Raw genomic sequence first — 18,485 nt, forward strand, 5'->3', positions numbered from 1 at the left:
AGAAGAATGGCTAACAAACATATTAAAAAATGCTCATCATCCCTATTTATTAGAGAAATGCAAATCAAAACCACCCTGAGATACCGTCTAACCCCGGTGAGAATGGCCCACATTATAAAATCTCAAAACTGCAGATGCTGGTGTGGATGTGGAAAGAAGGGAATACTTTCACACTGCTGGTGGGACTGCAAACTGATACAACCTTTTTGGAAGGAAGTATGGAGAAACCTCAAAGAACTCAAGGTTGATCAAACTCCCATTTGATCCTGCAATCCCATTACTGGGCATCTACCCAGAAGGAAAAAAATCCTTTTATCATAAGGACACTTGCACTAGACTGTTTATCGCAGCTCAATTTACAATCGCTAAAATGTGGAAACAGCCTAAATGCCCTCCAACCCAGGAATGGATTAACAAGCTGTGCTATATGTACACCATGGAATACTATTCAGCATTAAAAAAAAATAGAGACTTTACAGCCTTTGTATTAACCTGGATGGAAGTGGAACACATTATTGTTAGTAAAGCATCACAAGAATGGAGAACCATGAATCCTATGTACTCAGTTTTGATATGAGGACAGGTAAGGACACGGTGGGGGTGGGGGAAGGGGAGAGCAGAGAGAGAAAGGAGGAGGGAGGAGTGGGGAAAGGAAGAGCAGAGAGAGGGAAGGAGGAAGTGGAGTGGGGTCTTGCTGTGTGATACACCTTTTGGAGGCAAGACGTGATTGTAAGAGGGACTTTACCTAACAAATGCAATCAGTGTAACCTGGTTTCTTGTACCCTCAATGAATCCCTAACAATTAAAAAAAAAAAAAAAAAAAAAGGAAAAACTGCATCATATTTGGGATGCTTTTCACGGAAACTTTGACATAACTAAAATTCTAGAATTGCGACATATTTAAAAATCCACGGGCGATGCCTGTGGCTCAAGGAGTAGGGCGCCGGTCCCATATGCTGGAGGTGGCGGGTTCAAACCCAGCCCCGGCCAAAAATCACAAAAAAAAAAAAAAAAAAAATCCACAACTTGGTTCCTGTACCCGATATGGAAAGGCATGTACCTGATAAAACTGGCGATGTACACATTGACAAAGGTGGCCATCAGATACTGGCAGTCAAAGCGATCCATGATGCCTCCATGGCCAGGAATGGTATTGGCAAAGTCCTATCGGAGACAGGAGAAAAAGGTGAGCCTGGGTTCAGCCAATGACCAAATTCAGCCTAACAGTCTTTGATATGAGGACAATTGTCCACCCCAATAACCAGCAACTGTCCTAAGTAACTGAAGACAAGAGAAAGTACTTAAATAAAATTATGTCCTTCAGCACAAAAGTGAAGAACATACATTAATCTTCAGGGTATACAGCCTGGTATTCTGAAAGGGGTGGAATAGGGAAGGAAAAGGCAGAGCTGGGTGAGGAGGGAGGAGGTAAGAGAACAAAGAGGAGGCTTTCCTACTTTGATTTTAAAGGCTCGTTTGAATCCACTTGCGAAGAACCCTCCAAAGGGACCGATGAGTGAGGCAAAGGTGGAGAGGGCAACACTGTGAATCTGGAAGGGGTACATCCGGACTGTTTTCTGAGGAAAACAAGTAAAAGTCAGCATGCACACAAGCCCAGGGCTGCAAGCTGAGTTGTCCCCACCAACACTTACATTGAAATCTCATCCCCAAGTTGGCAGTGCTGGGAGGCAGGGCAGGGCGCGGTATAGTCCTGAGAGTGAATCCCTCCAGAATGGCTAATGCCTTTCTCAAGACAATGAGTTCTCATTCTCAAGAGACTGGATTAGTTCTCCTGGGAATGTCCCCAAGAGAGTGGGTTGTCATAAAACAAGGCTGTCCCTTGAGCTTTGCCTCTTTGCATGTGTCTGCTTCCCCTGTGACCTCCACCACGTCATGACCCAGAACAAAAAGCTCACCCAAGAAAGAAGCCAAGCAGAAGCCAACATGGCTTCCTTTACTTCCCAGTCCGCAGGCTATAAGCTAAACAGACCCTCTTCTTCATGATTATCAAGCCTCAAGTGTGCAGTCATATCAACACTAAGTGGACCAACACCCAGCCTTACTATATGTAACTGTAAAAAACTCTCAAAGAAACTAATTATATGTATTTTTTTAATCAGTAAGACTGTATTTTTTTCTATTTTTATAAATCTCCAACATCTAACTTAACAGAAGCATTAAGATGGTCTGTATTTAATCTACTGCAAAATATTATTTAGGTGAAAGTACATGAAGACAATCCTGCCTTACAGACACATAGTTGAAGAAAGGACGAGTATTTTAGTAGTCTTCTCAGATAATAGGCTATTCTTCCTTGCGGCTATGCCAGAACTTGACAAGTAGTCATTTCTTCAAGGTCAGGTACAATGTACAATCTGAAATCCTATCAATGAACCTTTTATACTCTTACAAAAAAAACCTTTGGTCTACCTTGCATTTTAAATGATTCTTTTACCCATGCTTGACTGCATAACACCATGCATTGACTACTTAGAAAAGACTCATTCAACTCGAGCCTGGTGGCTCACACCTATAATCCCAGCACTCTAGGAGGCCAAGGCAGGTGGACTGCTTGAGCTCACAAGCCACCAGCCTCAGCAACAGAAAGACCTCATCTCTAAAAAATACCCAGGCATTATGGTAGGCATGTATAGTCCCAGCTACTGAGGAGTCTGAGGCAAGAGAATCGCTTGAGCCCAAGAGTTCAAGGTTGCTGTGAGCTATGATGCCTCAGCACTCTACCCGGGGTAACAGTGAGACTGTCTCCAAAAAAAAAAAAAAAAAAAGAAAAGAAAATACTCATTCAATAGTTCTCTTTCATCTCACTGAGATCTTAAATCTTCCAAAATGATACATTTCATTATACAGTATCAAAATATCATAGGTTGGCTGAGCCCAATGGAGCTCACACCTGTAACATCAGCACTTTTTTTGGGGGGGGGAGTGCTGAGGCAGGAAGCTCGCTTGAGCCCAGGAGTTTTAGATCAGCCTGGCCAATAAGTAAGACCCTAACACTACAAAAATTTTAAAGAATTAGTTGGGGGGCGGCGCCTGTGGCTCAGTGAGCAGGGCGCCGGCCCCATATACCGAGGGTGGCGGGTTCAAACCCAGCCCCAGCCAAACTGCAACAACAACAAAAAAAAAAATAGCTGGACGCTGTGGCGGGCGCCTGTAGTCCCAGCTACTAGGGAGGCTGAGGCAGGAGAATCGCCTAAGCCCAGGAGTTGGAGGTTGCTGTGAGCTGTGTGACGCCACGGCACTCTACTGATGGCAATAAAGTGAAACTCTGTCTCTACAAACAAAAAAAAAAAAAAAAAAAAAGAATTAGTTGGGTGTGATTGTGTATGCCTATAGTCCCAGCTCTTTGGGAAGCAGAAGCAGAGGATCACTTGAGCCCAGAAGTCCAAGGTTACACTGAGCTATGATCAAACCACTGTACTCCAGCCTGGTGACAGAGACACTGTCTCTTCAAGGAATGAATGAATGAAGTAAAAAGACACACAAACACATATATGTTAAAATCACCAAAGATCTCATGGAAAGCCTTTAAGAATCAGGATGCTGTCAAGATATGAATTTTCCTAAATTCTAATTTTCACTTAAGAGCCAAATTTTATCATTGGTAACAATTACTGTCATTTTCCTTAAAGTGACATGCTCATTTTATTCTTTTCAAGAAAAATGTCTGCCAAGTTCAAGTCTAAAAAACTATAATTTGTCAGTTCTTTTTAAGTAAAAATTACATTTCTAGAAAAAATAGCTGATACAGCTCACAACTCAAACTGCAAGCACTGCACTTCAGTATTTAGCAGAAACATTTTATACATACACTACATTTCTGTAGACAGAGTATTAAAAAGCTGTGCATGCAAGGTAAAGATTTAATAATAATTTTACTGTTTCAAAGACATTCACAAGAACTAGCCTTTTGTACTACAAATGTGTGACATAAAGAACTTACCGTCTTAACTCATGTAAAGGCAGCAGTAGCTAACCACAACAGCTTTTGCACTGTATCACAGCAAACGTCACCACATTGAAAAAAGTATCTAATGTCATAGTCTCATGATGAAAACAGTTGTCATCTCACAGACTCCCCCGGAAGGACCTCAGGGCTGTCCATCTGTAGAACACACTTTGAGAATCACTGATCTACATGATCTGAAGTGGGGGAAAGGTCTCCTCCTGCCTGACTTGAGCAATTCTCCATCATCCTGCAGCTAACAGCTTTGGGAAGAGTAAACTAGCTTTTTAAGACAGCAGGTGGTGGTAGAGGGAGTTCTCTCTTTGTAGTGTTCGCCCCATGTGAGTGGCACGTACCCAGCCAATGACCGACTGGATCACCCCAGGAATGTTGTACTCCTGCAGGCGAAACAGGTCCGAGGGCTCACAGTCCACAGTGAAGCTGTTGGTATCGTTGTTGTACTCCACGGGGCAAACAAAGCATCTGTACCCAGACATCACGTAGGACAGCTGAGGAGGAAGAATAGTCAGGCAAAGAGACAAGTTTCAGCCATCCAGCCCAGACAGCTGACACCTGGTTTGGCTATGTTCCTCACAGCGTCTAGCGCCCCACTAACTGCAAGCTTTGTGCTGGATCAAAAGGTTCGCATTTTACGATGAACGTATTTTAATTGAATTAAAAAAAAAAAAAAAAAAAAAGGCTCACTGCCCACGGAGGTCTCACACACAGGTGTCCAAACAACCAGTCCTTAAAAGAATCCAGCAAAGACCTAAAAGAATTTGGCAAAGAACTACAAGAAAGGCCAAGTGTGGTGGCTTGTGCCTGCAACCTTGGCACTTTTGGCTGAGGCTGAGGTGGGAGGATCACTTGAGGCCAGGAGTTTGAGATCAGCCTGAGCAACATGGTGAGACCTCATTCCTACAAAAAAAATTTTTTTTAAAACACAAACATTAGCAGGATATAGTAACATGCACCTGTAGTCCCAGCTACTCAGGAGGCTGAGATGGGAGGTTCACTTGTGCTCAGGAGTTTGAGGCTGCAATAAGCTGTGATGATACTACTGCACTCTAGCCTAGGCAAAATAGCAAGACCCTGTTTCAAAAATAAAAACAAACAAAGAAAAGAATTACAAGAGGATTCTCTCCATCTGGGGAGCTATGGTCCACTTTGCTCAGGATCTCTTAACTGTGAGATAACCAGAGGCAGGACATGGGAGTGGTAGTGAGGGGCAGACACTGGCACAAAGAAGGCTGGAAAGCAATAGTGCTGGGATGGTGTGGGGGAAGCAGTGAGGGGCAGCCAGACAGCACTGAAGAAGGAATACTGGCCAAGGGTCAGAGAAGGGAACTGTGCTCTCGAAAGGACAGGAAGGTCACCCACCTCTGGACAAGGCATACACAGGAGAAAAATCTGGGCTAGAGGGGTACATCTTACCTCATCCCTTACTCTCAGTGCCCCTGCCCTGATGTTGGAACATCAATGTCTGACAAGATCACTGCCTGGTAAAGTCTCTATGCCTGGGCATGAGAGGACATGCAAGGTACACAAGCCCTGTTCCCCAGCTGCCAAAACCCTGAGTAAAGAAGAGCCAGCCGAGGGTGGAGAGCAAGATGGTGGCCGAGTAACAGCTTCCTTGCATCTGGGCACCGTGAGTCTGGGGAGATAAGACTCCAGGCATCTCTGGCTGGTGGGATCGGCCTCTAATCATCCCTTTGAGGATACAGGGAGAAGGCAAGAGACTTCTGGACCCCAAGAGGAGGACAAAAATAGTGGAAAACTGGCAAGTAATGGCGTGTCTTCCATTGGTCTAATCCCACCAACACCTGTAAGTACAGTAGCACCAAGACTGCAAACCAGAAAGGCCTTACCTGTGAACTGTTTTGGCGTTTTTGGACTTGGCGCTCAGTTGAACTGCCTTGGGGAGAGTCTGAGCCGGAGTGCAGAGAACTTTGGCCATTGTCTAGGGCCCAGTCTGAGCCGCTGAGCCAGACAGAGCTAATAGTGTTTGGCTGAGGGCTGCAGGGAGCCATTGTGAGAGAACTGCCCCAACAAGGTCCGCCCTTGGGGTTGCAGAGCAAGGATCGGGCGGGACCTAGTAACCTAGTGACTGAGCAGCCTAAAGGCAGGGTCTGAGTCACCTTATAGCCTTAACCCTCAGGGGCAGAATGAGACGGGTTTTGACACACTGGGTAACTGGATGGCCACTTCAGCAGTGATTCCAGCGACAAACACTTTCCTGGGAAAGCTTCTGCTTAGCAAGTTTAGAAGCTTAAAGTGCCTTTTAAGAGGACTGAAGAGAGACTTAGGGTGTCTACCCTGTGAGGTTTGAGAAATCAGCGGAGGCCTTCAGTCGTATCAGCATGGTAATTAACATCTCATACCCCAGAAGACCACCTGTTGCCCAGACAATATTCAACAAGATATATATACTGTTTGTTTTTGGTTGGTTTTATTTTGTTTGTTTTTTGTTTATTTTGATGTTGCTGTTGTTTGGTTTTTTAATTTCAACCTTTTCTGTACTAATTTTTTCTTTTCTTTCTCTAGTTTTCTAGTACAAATACAATTTCCCATTGCTGCCTTTTCCAATAACTAGAATTTCATTTTTGTAAGTGTTTCTACCCCTATTATTTGGTTGTTCACCAAACTTTATCCCATAAAGTTTTGTTTGCTTGTTTCGGTTTGATTTAAAGCATTTTTGTCTTTTCTCTCTACTTGGTGAAGGTGAGGTACTGTGTCTGATCACGTTAGCAAAGAGTTGCTGACCTTTAGTTCCCACCCAACTAGGCACTCCCAGCGGTTGGGATTTCTTAAGGTTGTGTCAAAGTACCCTATTATACACCTATATTGCTCTGTCTCCCTCTTCTGTACCTTTCTTCTTTTTGTCAATATTCCTTTTACCCACACCCTCTCCTTTCTCTATTTTCTTTTTGTTCTTTCCTTCTTTCTTTCATCCCTTCTTGCTGTTCAACCTTCTCATCCTTCTGGTCCTATACCAAAAGGACTCATCGAAACCTTAGTCCACAGGCACGGGAACTTAAAGAGCAAGAGGAAGTGAAAGGAAAATTAGGGCAAGGAAACAGACAAAAGAAATCACTCATGAAGAAGAATCAGCAGAAAACTCCAGGCAACATGAAGGACCAGTCCAGAACAACCCCACCAAGGGACCATGAGGTAGCTACTGCAGAGGATTCCACCAATAAAGAAATGTTAGGAATGACAGAAAGGGAATATAGAATACACATGATGAAAACAATGAAGGAAATGATAGAAACAATGAAGGAAACTGCTAATAAAGTGGAAAATAACCAAAAGGAAATCCAAAAACAGAATCAAATAAGAGATGAACGATATGAAGAATATAGAAAGGATAAAGCAGAGCTGAAGGAACTAAAGCAGTCAATTAGGGAACTTAAAAATGCAATGGAAAGTATCAGCAACAGGTTAGACCATGCAGAAGAAAGAATTTCAGAGGTAGAAGACAAGTCCTTGAGATACCTCAGATAGTAAAAGAGGCAGAAAAGAAGAGAGAGAAAGCAGAACGTTCACTGCCAGAATTATGGGACTTTAGGAAGCGTTCCAACATACGAGTTATAGGAATCCCACAAGGGGAAGAAGAATGCCCCAGAGGAATGGAAGCCATACTACAGAATATTTATTATAAAAGAAATTTTCCCAACTATCACCAAAGATTCTGACACACTGCTTTCAGAGGGATATCGGACCCCAGGTCGCCTCAACTCTAACCGAGCTTCTCCAAGACACATTGTGATGAACCTGTCCAAAGTCAAGACAAAAGAAAAGATTCTGCAAGCTGCCAGAAGTAAGCGCCAGTTGACCTAGAGGGGCAAATCCATCAGAGTGACCGCAGACTTCTCTAATGAAACTTTCCAAGCAAGAAGACAATGGTCATCTACCTTTAATCTACTTAAACAGAACAATTTCCAGCCCAGAATTTTGTACCATGCTAACCTAAGCTTCAAAATTGATGGAGAAATCAAATCATTTACGTATATACAAACATTGAGGAAATTCGCCACAACAAGACCAGCTCTACAGGAAATACTTCAAACTGTTCTACACACTGACCATCACAATGGATCAGCAGCAAACTAAAACTCACAAATTAAAGGACAGAACCTAACCTCCACACTGATGCAAAAGATAAAACTAAGCAATGGACTCTCACAAAATAAGATGAATAGAACACTACCACACTTATCAATTATCTCAATAAATGTTAATGGCTTGAATTCCCCACTGAAGAGACATAGATTGGCTGACTGGATTAAAAAACACAAGCCCTCCATTTGCTGTCTGCAAGAAACGCACCTGGCTTCAAAAGACAAATTAAAGCTCCAAGTCAAGGGTTGGAAGACAATTTTTCAGGCAAATGGAATTCAGAAGAAAAGAGGAGTTGCAATCTTATTTTCAGATACATGTGGATTTAAAGCAACTAAAGTCAAAAAAGACAAAGATGGTCACTTTATATTGGTCAAGGGAAAAATACAACAAGAAGACGTTTCAATTCTAAATATTTATGCACCCAATTTAAATGCTCCCAGATTCTTGAAACAGACCTTACTCAGTCTGAGCAATATGATATCCGATAATACCATGATAACAGGGGACTTTAACACTCCTCTTACAGAGCTGGACAGATCCTCTAAACAGAAATTAAACAAAGATATAAGAGATTTAAATGAGACCCTAGAACAACTGTGCTTGACAGACGCATATAGAACACTCCATCCCAAAGATAAAGAATACACATTCTTCTCATCACCCCATGAAACATTCTCCAAAATTGATCATATCCTGGGACACAAAACAAATATCAACAGAATCAAAAGAATTGAAATTTTACCTTGTATCTTCTCAGAACATAAGGCACTAAGGGTGGAACTCAACTCTAACAAAAACGTTCGACCCCACATAAAGACATGGAAATTAAACAATCTTCTGTTGAATAACAGATGGGTGCAGGAAGAAATAAAACAAGAAATCATTAACTTCCTTAAGCATAACAACAATGAACACAAGCTACCAAAAGCTGTGGGATACTGCAAAAGCAGTTTTGAGAGGAAAATTTATCACTTTAGATACCTACATTCAAAAAACAGAAAGAGATCGTGTCAACAAACTCACAAGCCCATCTTATGGAGTTGGAAAAAGAAGAACAATCTAAGCCTAATGTCAGTAGAAGAAAAGAAATCTCCAAAATCAAATCAGAGATCAATAAAATTGAAAACAAAAGAATCATTCAGAAAATTAATGAAACAAGGAGTTGGTTTTTTGAAAAAATAAATAAAATAGATAAACCATTGGCCAGACTAACGAGGAATAGAAAAGTAAAATCTCTAGTAACCTCAATCAGAAATAATAAAGGGAAAATAACAACTGATCCCACAGAGATACAAGAGATCATCTCTGAATACTACCAGAAACTCTATACCCAGAAATTTGACAATGTGAAGGTAATGTATCAATATTTGAAATCGCACCCTCTCCCTAGACTTAGCCAGGAAGAAATAGAGCTCCTGAACAGACCAATTTCAAGCACTGAGATCAAAGAAACAATAAAAAAGCTTCCAACCAAAAAATGCCCTGGTCCAGATGGCTTCACACCAGAATTCTATCAAACCTTCAAGGAAGAGCTTATTCCTGTATTGCAGAAATTATTCCAAAAAATCGAGGAAGAAGGAATCTTCCCCAACACATTCTATGAAGCAAACATCACCCTGATACCAAAACCAGGAAAAGACCCAACCAAAAAGGAGAATTTCAGACCAATCTCACTCATGAATATAGATGCAAAAATTCTCAACAAAATCCTAGCCAATAGATTACAGCTTATCATCAAAAAAGTCATAGATCATGATCAAGTAGGTTTCATCCCAGAGATGCAAGGCTGGTTTAACATACTCAAGTCCATAAATGTTACCCATCATATTAACAGAGGCAAAAATAAAGATCATATGATCCTCTCAATAGATGCAGAGAAAGCATTTGATAAAATCCAGCATCCTTTTCTAATTAGAACACTGAAGAGTATGGGCATAGGTGGCACATTTCTAAAACTGATTGAAACTATCTATGACAAACCCACAGCTAATATTTTACTGAATGGAGTAAAACTGAAAGCTTTTCCTCTTAGAACTGGAACCAGACAAGGTTGTCCTCTGTCACCTTAGCTATTCAACATAGTGCTGGAAGTTCTAGCCAATACAATTAGGCAAGACAAGGAAATAAAGGGAATCCAAATGGGAGCAGAGGAGGTCAAACTCTCCCTCTTTGCTGATGACATGATCTTATACTTAGAGAATCCCAAAGACTCAACCACAATACTCCTAGAAGTCATCAAAAAATACAGTAATGTTTCAGGATATAAAATCAATGTCCACAAGTCAGTAGCCTTTGTATACGCCAATAACAGTTAAGATGAGAAGGATATAAAATCAATGTCCACAAGTCAGTAGCCTTTGTATACGCCAATAACAGTCAAGATGAGAAGCTAATGAAGCACACAACTCCCTTCACCATAGTTTCAATTTACCTAGGAATATACCTAAGAAAGGAGGTGAAGGACCTCTATAAAGAAAATTATGAAATCTTCAGAAAGGAAATAGCAGAGCATTTTAACAAATGGAAGAACACACCATGCTCATGAATGGGCAGAATCAACATTGTTAAAATGTCTATACTTCCCAAAGCAATCTACCTATTCAATGCCATTCCTATCAAAATACCAACATCGTATTTTCAAGATTTGGAAAAAAATGATTTTGCATTTTGTATGGAACCAGAAAAAAACCCGTATAGCTAAGGCAGTTCTTAGTAATAAAAATAAAGCTGGGGGCATCAGCATACCAGATTTTAGTCTGTACTACAAAGCCATAGTGGTCAAGACAGCATGGTACTGGCACAAAAATAGACACTTGGAATCGAATAGAAAACCAAGAAATGAAACTAACATCTTACAACCACCTAATCTTCGATAAACCAAACAAGAACATACCTTGGGGCAAAGACTCCCTATTCAATAAATGGTGTTGGGAGAACTGGATATCCACATGTAAAAGACTGAAACTGGACCCACACCTTTCTCCACTCACAAAAATTGATTCAAGATGGATAAAGGACTTAAATTTAAGGCATGAAACAATAAAAATCCTCCAAGAAAGCATAGGAAAAACACTGGAAGATATTGGCCTGGGGAAAGAGTTCATGAAGAAGACTGCCATGGCAATTGCAACAACAACAAAAATAAGCAAATGGGACTTCATTAAACAGAAAAGCTTCTGTACAGCCAAGGAAACAACAACCAAAGCAAAGAGATAACCTACACAATGGGAAAGGATATTTACATATTTTCAATCAGACAAAAGCTTGATAACTATAATCTATAGAGAACTCAAATTAATCCACATGAAAAAAGCCCACAATCCCATATATCAATGGGCAAGAGACATGAATAGAACCTTCTCTAAAGAAGACAGACGAATGGCTAACAAACATATCAAAAAATGTTCATCATCCTATCTATTAGAGAAATGCAAATGAAAACCACCCTGAGATATCATCTAACCCCAGTGAGAATGGCCCACATCACAAAATCTCAAAACTGCAGATGCTGGCGTGGATGTGGAGAGAGGGAACACTTTTACACTGCTGGTGGGACTGCAAGCTAGTACAACCTTTCTGGAAAGAAGTATGGAGAAACCTCAAAGCACTCAAACTAGACCTCCCATTTGATCCTGCAATCCCATTACTGGGCATCTACCCAGAAGGAAAAAAATCCTTTTATCATAAGGACACTTATACTAGACTGTTTATTGCAGCTCAATTTACATTCGCCAAAATGTGGAAACAGCCTAAATGCCCACCAACCCAGGAATGGATTAACAAGCTGTGGTATATGTATACCATGGAATACTATTCAGCTATTAAAAAAAATGGAGACTTTACATCCTTCGTATTAACCTGGATGGAAGTGGAAGACATTATTCTTAGTAAAGCATCACGAAAATGGAGAAGCATGAATCCTATGTACTCAATTTTGATATAAGGACAATTAATGACAATTAATGTCATGGGGGGAAGGAAAAGCAGAGAGAGAGAGGGAGGGAGAGGGGTGGGGCCTTGGTGTGTGCCACACCTTCTGGGGTCAAGACATGATTGCAAGAGGGACTTTACCTAATAAATGCAATCAATGTAACCTGGCTTATTATACCCTCAATGAATCCCCAACAATAAAATTAAAAAAAAAAAAAAAAAAAAAAAAAGGAAACAAAAAAAAGAAGAGCCAGCCTGTGCCCCCTCTTCAGGCAAGGCCAGCATTTTCAGCAGAATGGGTCCCTGGCCTTGGGACACACTCTCTAGCTCTAGACAGGCCTTGGAAGGTGGTGTGAGGCCTCTGTCTACTCTCCCCACCCACAGCAAGAAGCCATCACCTACCAGAAGGCCAAATACCACAGTAGCAAAGAAGCCCCCAATGAAGCCTTCCCAGGTCTTCTTCGGAGAGAGCTGTGGACAGAGAACAAGTTCTTATCAAGGATGTGTCAGTAACTCCAACTGTGGGGAAACAATTACTTGTTTAAAATCTTTCTATCATAAAACCCACATCCTGTTAACCATGCCACCTTCTAAATAAAATTCCCCCAAATAAGGGCTGGGCATGGTGGCTCACATCTGTAATCCTAGAACTCTGGTAGGCCGAGGCGAGTGGATTGTTTGAGCTCAGGAGTTTGAAACCAGCCTGAGCAAGAGTCAGACCCTTTCACTACTAACAGTACAAACAATAAATAAATAAAATTCCCCCAAATATGGTTTCTTTGTTCCCTACCTTCAACCCTCCCTTACTTCAGTCATTCAATCATTATAAAACTATAGACTAAATGACAACACTCCAATCCAGACCAAAGCCCCAAAAGTCTGCCTATATATATATAGTTTGTAAAAATATTTTCTTTTAGCTTTTTTAATGAGTTTTCAGTGTTTTCCTTTGGCCTTTGTCTTAAAATTAATTTATTACTAGCCTTTCCCCAGGATGACATGAAGACATGGCCATAAAACACACAGCTAGATCTCTTCCCTGTGTGAAGTGGAACTACTCATATTGAAAGCACCACCCTCCCCTCACAGTGATAGTTCATGTTAGAATAATTCATTTACCTTGATCAGTGGGGTCCGACCAAAGAAAAAGCCAAACATATAGGCCATGATGTCATTACAGATCACACAAGAAATGGGGACAATGAACCTGGGAGAGAAACCAAAGGAAAGATCAACTAACTCTTCAAAGATGATAGTGGCTCTGAGTCCACAAAACAATACCATTCATAAATTCCATGAAGTACTGTGCTTGTTGCCCCACTAAGAAGTAAGTTAAAAAGAAAAAAAATAGCAAAAAACTGTACCTAATCCCTGGCATAGGCATATTCAAACTTTTTTTTTTTTGAGACAGAGCCTCAAGCTGTTGCCCTGGGTAGAGTGCAGTGACATCACAGCTCACAGCAACCTCCAACTCCTGGGCTCAAGCAATTCTCCTGCCTCCGCCTCCCAAGTATCTGGGACTACAGGCGCCTGCCACACCGCCCAGCTATTTTTTTGTGGCAGCCATCACTGTTGTTTGGCGGGCCGGGGCTGGATTCAAACCAGGGCTGGCGCCTTAGCCGCTTGAGCCACAGGTGCCGAGCCCATATTCAAATATTTACTGAGGTATTCTAGAAAATGTCTTTGGTTCTTTTTCAATGGTAAAGTAGTATATGCACACAATAATATAGATTTAAATTATAAACGAAAAAAAATGTTTTTCTTCATTCTTCTATCCCTTTCTCCATTCCCCAAAATAACCACTTTAAATCATTTCCAATTTTTATTCAAGAAGTTACATCCATAATTGTAAATAATACATTCTGTGTCTGTTTCATAATTGACTTATCTTTTTACCGCTTATTACCAGCTCTTGTTGAGCCCTACCTTTCCCTAGGACAACAATGAGAGCAAAACCCCAATACACACAGCTAGATTTTCCTCACTGCCCTTTGCCTACTGGGTATCCCTCTCACCCCTAACCACGGTTTCCACATTTGCATCACCTCTCCACTCTCTGAGACTTTTGTTTACAGCTCTTCTATTACACTATAGCATAATACTGTACATGTAAACCTCTATTTCCTGACCCATCAACTGCAGACACTATTTTCTGACTTCCTGTTTGTTAAGGGAGAAACAGAGCAGGGGACCCTCCTTATTCCATTCACCTCCCAACCCCCGCCCCAATATAATTTCCTTTGTAGATATTCTCTGCTCTGTGATTATAATTAAGTCTTCTAGATTGAGTCTGAAATCAACAATTACAGAGATTTTAATATATTCACTGTAGAACTGAGTGGTATGTCTGGGCCTGAAGATGAGGACTTAGCAGGTATAACTCTTCAGAAATCACTTAAAAAAAAAAAAAAATTGGCCAGGCGTGGTGGCTCACACCTCAATCCTAACATGCTGGATGAGGCACATGTTAGGTGAAGCAGGTGGATAGCTGGAGCTCAGGAGTTGAGAGCAGCTCTTAATAAGAGTGTGAGACCCTGTCTCCACTTAAAAAAAAAAAAAAATAGAAAAACTAGCCAGGCATCATGCTGGTGCCTATAGTCCAAGCTAGTCAGGAGGCAGAGGCAGAAGGATCACCTGAGCCCAAGAGTTTGAGGTTGCTGTGAGCTATGATCCTACCGAACTCTACCAGTGGTGACAGCGACAGAGTGAGGCTCTGTCTCAAAAAAAAAAAAAACAAAACATAAAAATCCCACTACAAGAGGAGTTTCTTGCCTCCCCAGGCCATTAAAATTGTTCTTTATTTTCTTTTATCTATCAATTATAAAACATAAAATTGTTTTAAATACAATAATGCCTTAGGCTAATGTAAGCTAGTCTCCGTTCTAAGCACTTTACGTATATCTGGTTTACTCTCAGATGGTGGGTACCGCTGCATTCTAACCCTGAGGTCTGGAAACAAAGACACAATCTGGATCTTAACCACAGTCCTCAGGAACACCTCTCTCCTGTACACCAGGACACACTTTCTCCTTTTCTCCAAGACCCCCTGGTGTCTTCAGTTGGCCTGCTGATTTCTATCAATGCTGACAGACTTCCTGATAATCCACTCCATTTCTGGAATAAAATCTACTCACTACTAACATTTTATTCTTTTGAGACACTGTCAGATTCTGTTTGCTAATGTTTTATTTAGAATGGCTTGGGGCGGCGCCTATGGCTCAAGAAGTAGGGCGCCGGTCCCATATGCCGGAGGTGGCAGGTTCAAACCCAGCCCCGGCCAAAAACCACAAAAAAAAAAAAAGAATGGCTTATTTGCACACCTATAGTCCCAGCTACTTAGGAGGCTGAGGTAGGAGGATCACTTGAGCCTAACCAGAAGGAGGTTGCAGTGAGTTATGATGAAGCCACTGCTCTATAGCCCAGATAACACAGTATGAGATTCTGTCCAAACAACCTTGAAAGAAATCAGCTTATCATTCTTGTCTCTCCTTCCTCATCAGCTTGGGTATAAGGGTTAGATAAACTCAGCTGTTAACCTATCTGGTCCTGTTTCTTTCTCCAGGTGTGGAATCTTACATAATTTTTAAAACTCTTTTTACAGTTACTGATTTATTCAAGTTTCCCTGTTCATGATTTTGAGTATACACTTTCCCAGGAAATCATGATTATTTTCTCTAGTTTTCAAGTTGCCATACATGTTGCACTGTCCCTGTAGCTGTTAGTCCAGAGCAGGGGTTGTTTGAGTGTGGGTCCTGTCTTGCAGCATCACATCACCTAGGAACGTACAAGAAATTCAAGTTCTCAGGCCCTCCCCCAGATCTACTAAATCAGAAATTCAGGGGTGGATCCAAATCTGTAACTAGCCTTGCAAGAGAGCCTAAGTGTTCATTCCGAAAACCCCTGGCTTAGAAGATAAGGCAGGGGTTCTCAGCCTACCTGTTCATGAGGAACACCCACAAAATAAAACAGAAAATCTCCCATGCCCTTGACATCACTCACCAGATCATTCCTTCAAACAGGTTGTGGATAACAAGATGTGACTGGGTTACAACAATCAGTAATGTTACATGAGTCCAGCCAAACTGCAAAAGAAGAAAAATCAATTCTACCTTCAGTTTACCTTGAAAGTAACTTCAAAGACCAATCAATACCAAATAAAAAACTGCTGAGAAACAGGAAAAATATCTGCTTTTGTATCTGACTTACTGAAAGTGAAAAGGTATAGAAAAGACTTCTGGTGGTAACATATTGTGGGGCTCCCCCCATATCTACAAGTCCCAACCAAAAGAAAGGCCCATTAGTGAGCCTGGTACTTTTCATTTTCTGTTTATGGGGTGCTTGGGGTACTCAGAAAGAAAGTGTTCTCAGCTGAGGCAGGGACTGATTAGTAGCACATGACATACCAGCCACATTATCTGTGGGCGGCGCCTGAAGCTTCAGTTTGAGCCTTATGTGGAGCCCACCTTAAGGACCCCAGTGAAGAGACTGCTCAGGCATGAGTTAAGTAACAGTGACTAGCTTGAGGTCAATGTAGAGCTGCCCACCCTAACTGGGTCCTCTTCCTTCTAGATGGACACAGAACAGACTATTCCAGAGTTTTAATTTAATCCAGAAAGCAGTAAAGGCCTTTTGAGTTTCTGCAGAACTTCATTTAAACCAAGAATTCCCTCTCACACAGACATTCCTCTTACCATGTAGAACTGTAGTCGATAATGCTTCTTGACCAGACTCAATACAAACATGCAGAATCCTAGTTTGAAGAGAGAAAAGGACAAGATGAACTGCATGCTGCATTTATCTTTGTTCTAGTCATTTCCTTTAGCTGCTTGAAGTGGTTCTTTGGCTAATTTCTTCCCAACAGCTAACCAGCACACAATTTCAAAGCCCAGGGGAGGAAAACTAGTTATCCAGAGTAACAGTCATAGGAAAAAATAACTACTCCAAGACAATACAAGGAAGGTGATATTTTATTATCTTGCAGACCACACTTCATTTAGGAAGTTCATGAGACAGGAATGTTTTGTTCCTAGAGCAAACAGTGGTCAGGTAAGCAGCTTATTTTTATAAATAAAGTTTTATTAGAACCAGTCATGCCCATTTGTTTATACATTGTCTATAGATTCTTTGAGCTACAATGGCAGAACTGAGTACATTTATGTGGCAAATAATAACATTGTGGTCAATAACAGACCAGGGGTCCATGGATTATAATGTCATATTTTTACTAAAGCTTTCCTATGTTTCGATACACGGATACCATTGAGTCACAATTGCCTAGAGTACTCAATACAGTAATGTGCTATACAGATTTGTAGTCTGGGAGCAAGAGGCTATACCATATAGCTGAAGTGTGTGATAGACTGTCCTGTCTAGGTCTGTGAAAGTACACTCTATGCAGTTCCCACAACAACAAAACTGTTTAATGCATTTCTCAGAACATATCCCCATCATTAAGTGATGTATGACTATGGTTGCAACAGAGACCCTGTGGCCGCCAAAGCCTAAAATATTTACTAACTGGGACCTTAAAAAAAAAGTTTGCCATTCCAGGCACAGTGACTCATGCCTATAATCCTAGTATCTGGGGAGGAAGAGGAATGCTTCCAGCCAGGAGTTTAAGACCTGCCTGGGCAACATAGTGAGAACCTCTCTACAAAACACAGAAAAGTTAAATGGGCATAGTGGTGCACACCTATAGTCCTAGCTACTTGGGAGGCTGAGGTAGGAGGATCACTTGAGCCCAGCCAGGAGGAGGTTGCAGTGAGTTATGATGAAGCCACTGCTCTATACCCCAGATAACAGAGTATGAGATTCTGTCTAAACAACAACAAAAACAGATGATGATGAAGAAAAAGAGAAAGAAAGAAGAAGTTTTCTAACATCTGTCCTAGAGAATAGGGTTGGGCAAGGAGATCCATTTGGTATAGGGTCAAGATCAACCTTCCATCTCTCTCATGATGACCTACATCAGTGGTTCTCAACCTTCCTAACATTGCAGCCCTTTAATACAGTTCCTGTGGGTCGCAACCCACAGGTTGAGAACTGCTGACCTAGATTACGGTAAAAAATGTCTGCAGCCCCCTTTTCTGGGAGGGAAAAAAACCTTTACCTGGATGTGTGCTGAGCCCCTCATTCTTCCAGAACCCTGACATCCCCTATGGGAGGCTACTTTCAGGTTCCCTGAGTATCCTCAACAGCAGTGGACTCCTGGGCAATACATTTATTTTTTTTTTGGGGGGGTGGGGGATTGGGGTTTTTTTGTTTTTGAGACAGAGCCTCAAGCTGTCACCTTGGGTAGAGTACCGTGGCATCACAGCTAACAGCAACCTCCAAATCTTGGACTTAAGCAATTCTCCTGCCTCTGCCTCCCAAGTAGCTAGGACTACAGGCGCCTGCCACCAACGCCTGGCTATTTTTTGGTTGTAGCCATCACTGTTGTTTGGTGGGCCCGGGCTGGATTTGAACCCAC

At 41.5% G+C, this 18,485-nt stretch overlaps 1 protein-coding gene across 3 annotated transcripts in view; it reads right to left on the minus strand.

The window, feature by feature from the left end:
• CDS2 (CDP-diacylglycerol synthase 2) overlaps positions 1 to 18,485 on the minus strand; it is a 103,376-nt gene that overhangs the window by 12,273 nt on the left and 72,618 nt on the right. For all 3 annotated transcript variants that reach the window (XM_053574857.1, XM_053574858.1, XM_053574859.1), the window contains 7 exons: positions 16,708 to 16,766; positions 16,016 to 16,098; positions 13,136 to 13,223; positions 12,419 to 12,487; positions 4,321 to 4,473; positions 1,458 to 1,577; positions 1,061 to 1,164 (listed from right to left, as the gene is read on the minus strand). In XM_053574857.1, the coding sequence (XP_053430832.1) occupies positions 1,061 to 1,164; positions 1,458 to 1,577; positions 4,321 to 4,473; positions 12,419 to 12,487; positions 13,136 to 13,223; positions 16,016 to 16,098; positions 16,708 to 16,766 (676 nt within the window). The remainder of the gene's footprint in view (positions 1 to 1,060; positions 1,165 to 1,457; positions 1,578 to 4,320; positions 4,474 to 12,418; positions 12,488 to 13,135; positions 13,224 to 16,015; positions 16,099 to 16,707; positions 16,767 to 18,485) is intronic.

Source organism: Nycticebus coucang, chromosome 21, assembly GCF_027406575.1.
Source record: "Nycticebus coucang isolate mNycCou1 chromosome 21, mNycCou1.pri, whole genome shotgun sequence".
In the NCBI taxonomy this organism is placed as follows: domain Eukaryota; kingdom Metazoa; phylum Chordata; class Mammalia; order Primates; family Lorisidae; genus Nycticebus; species Nycticebus coucang.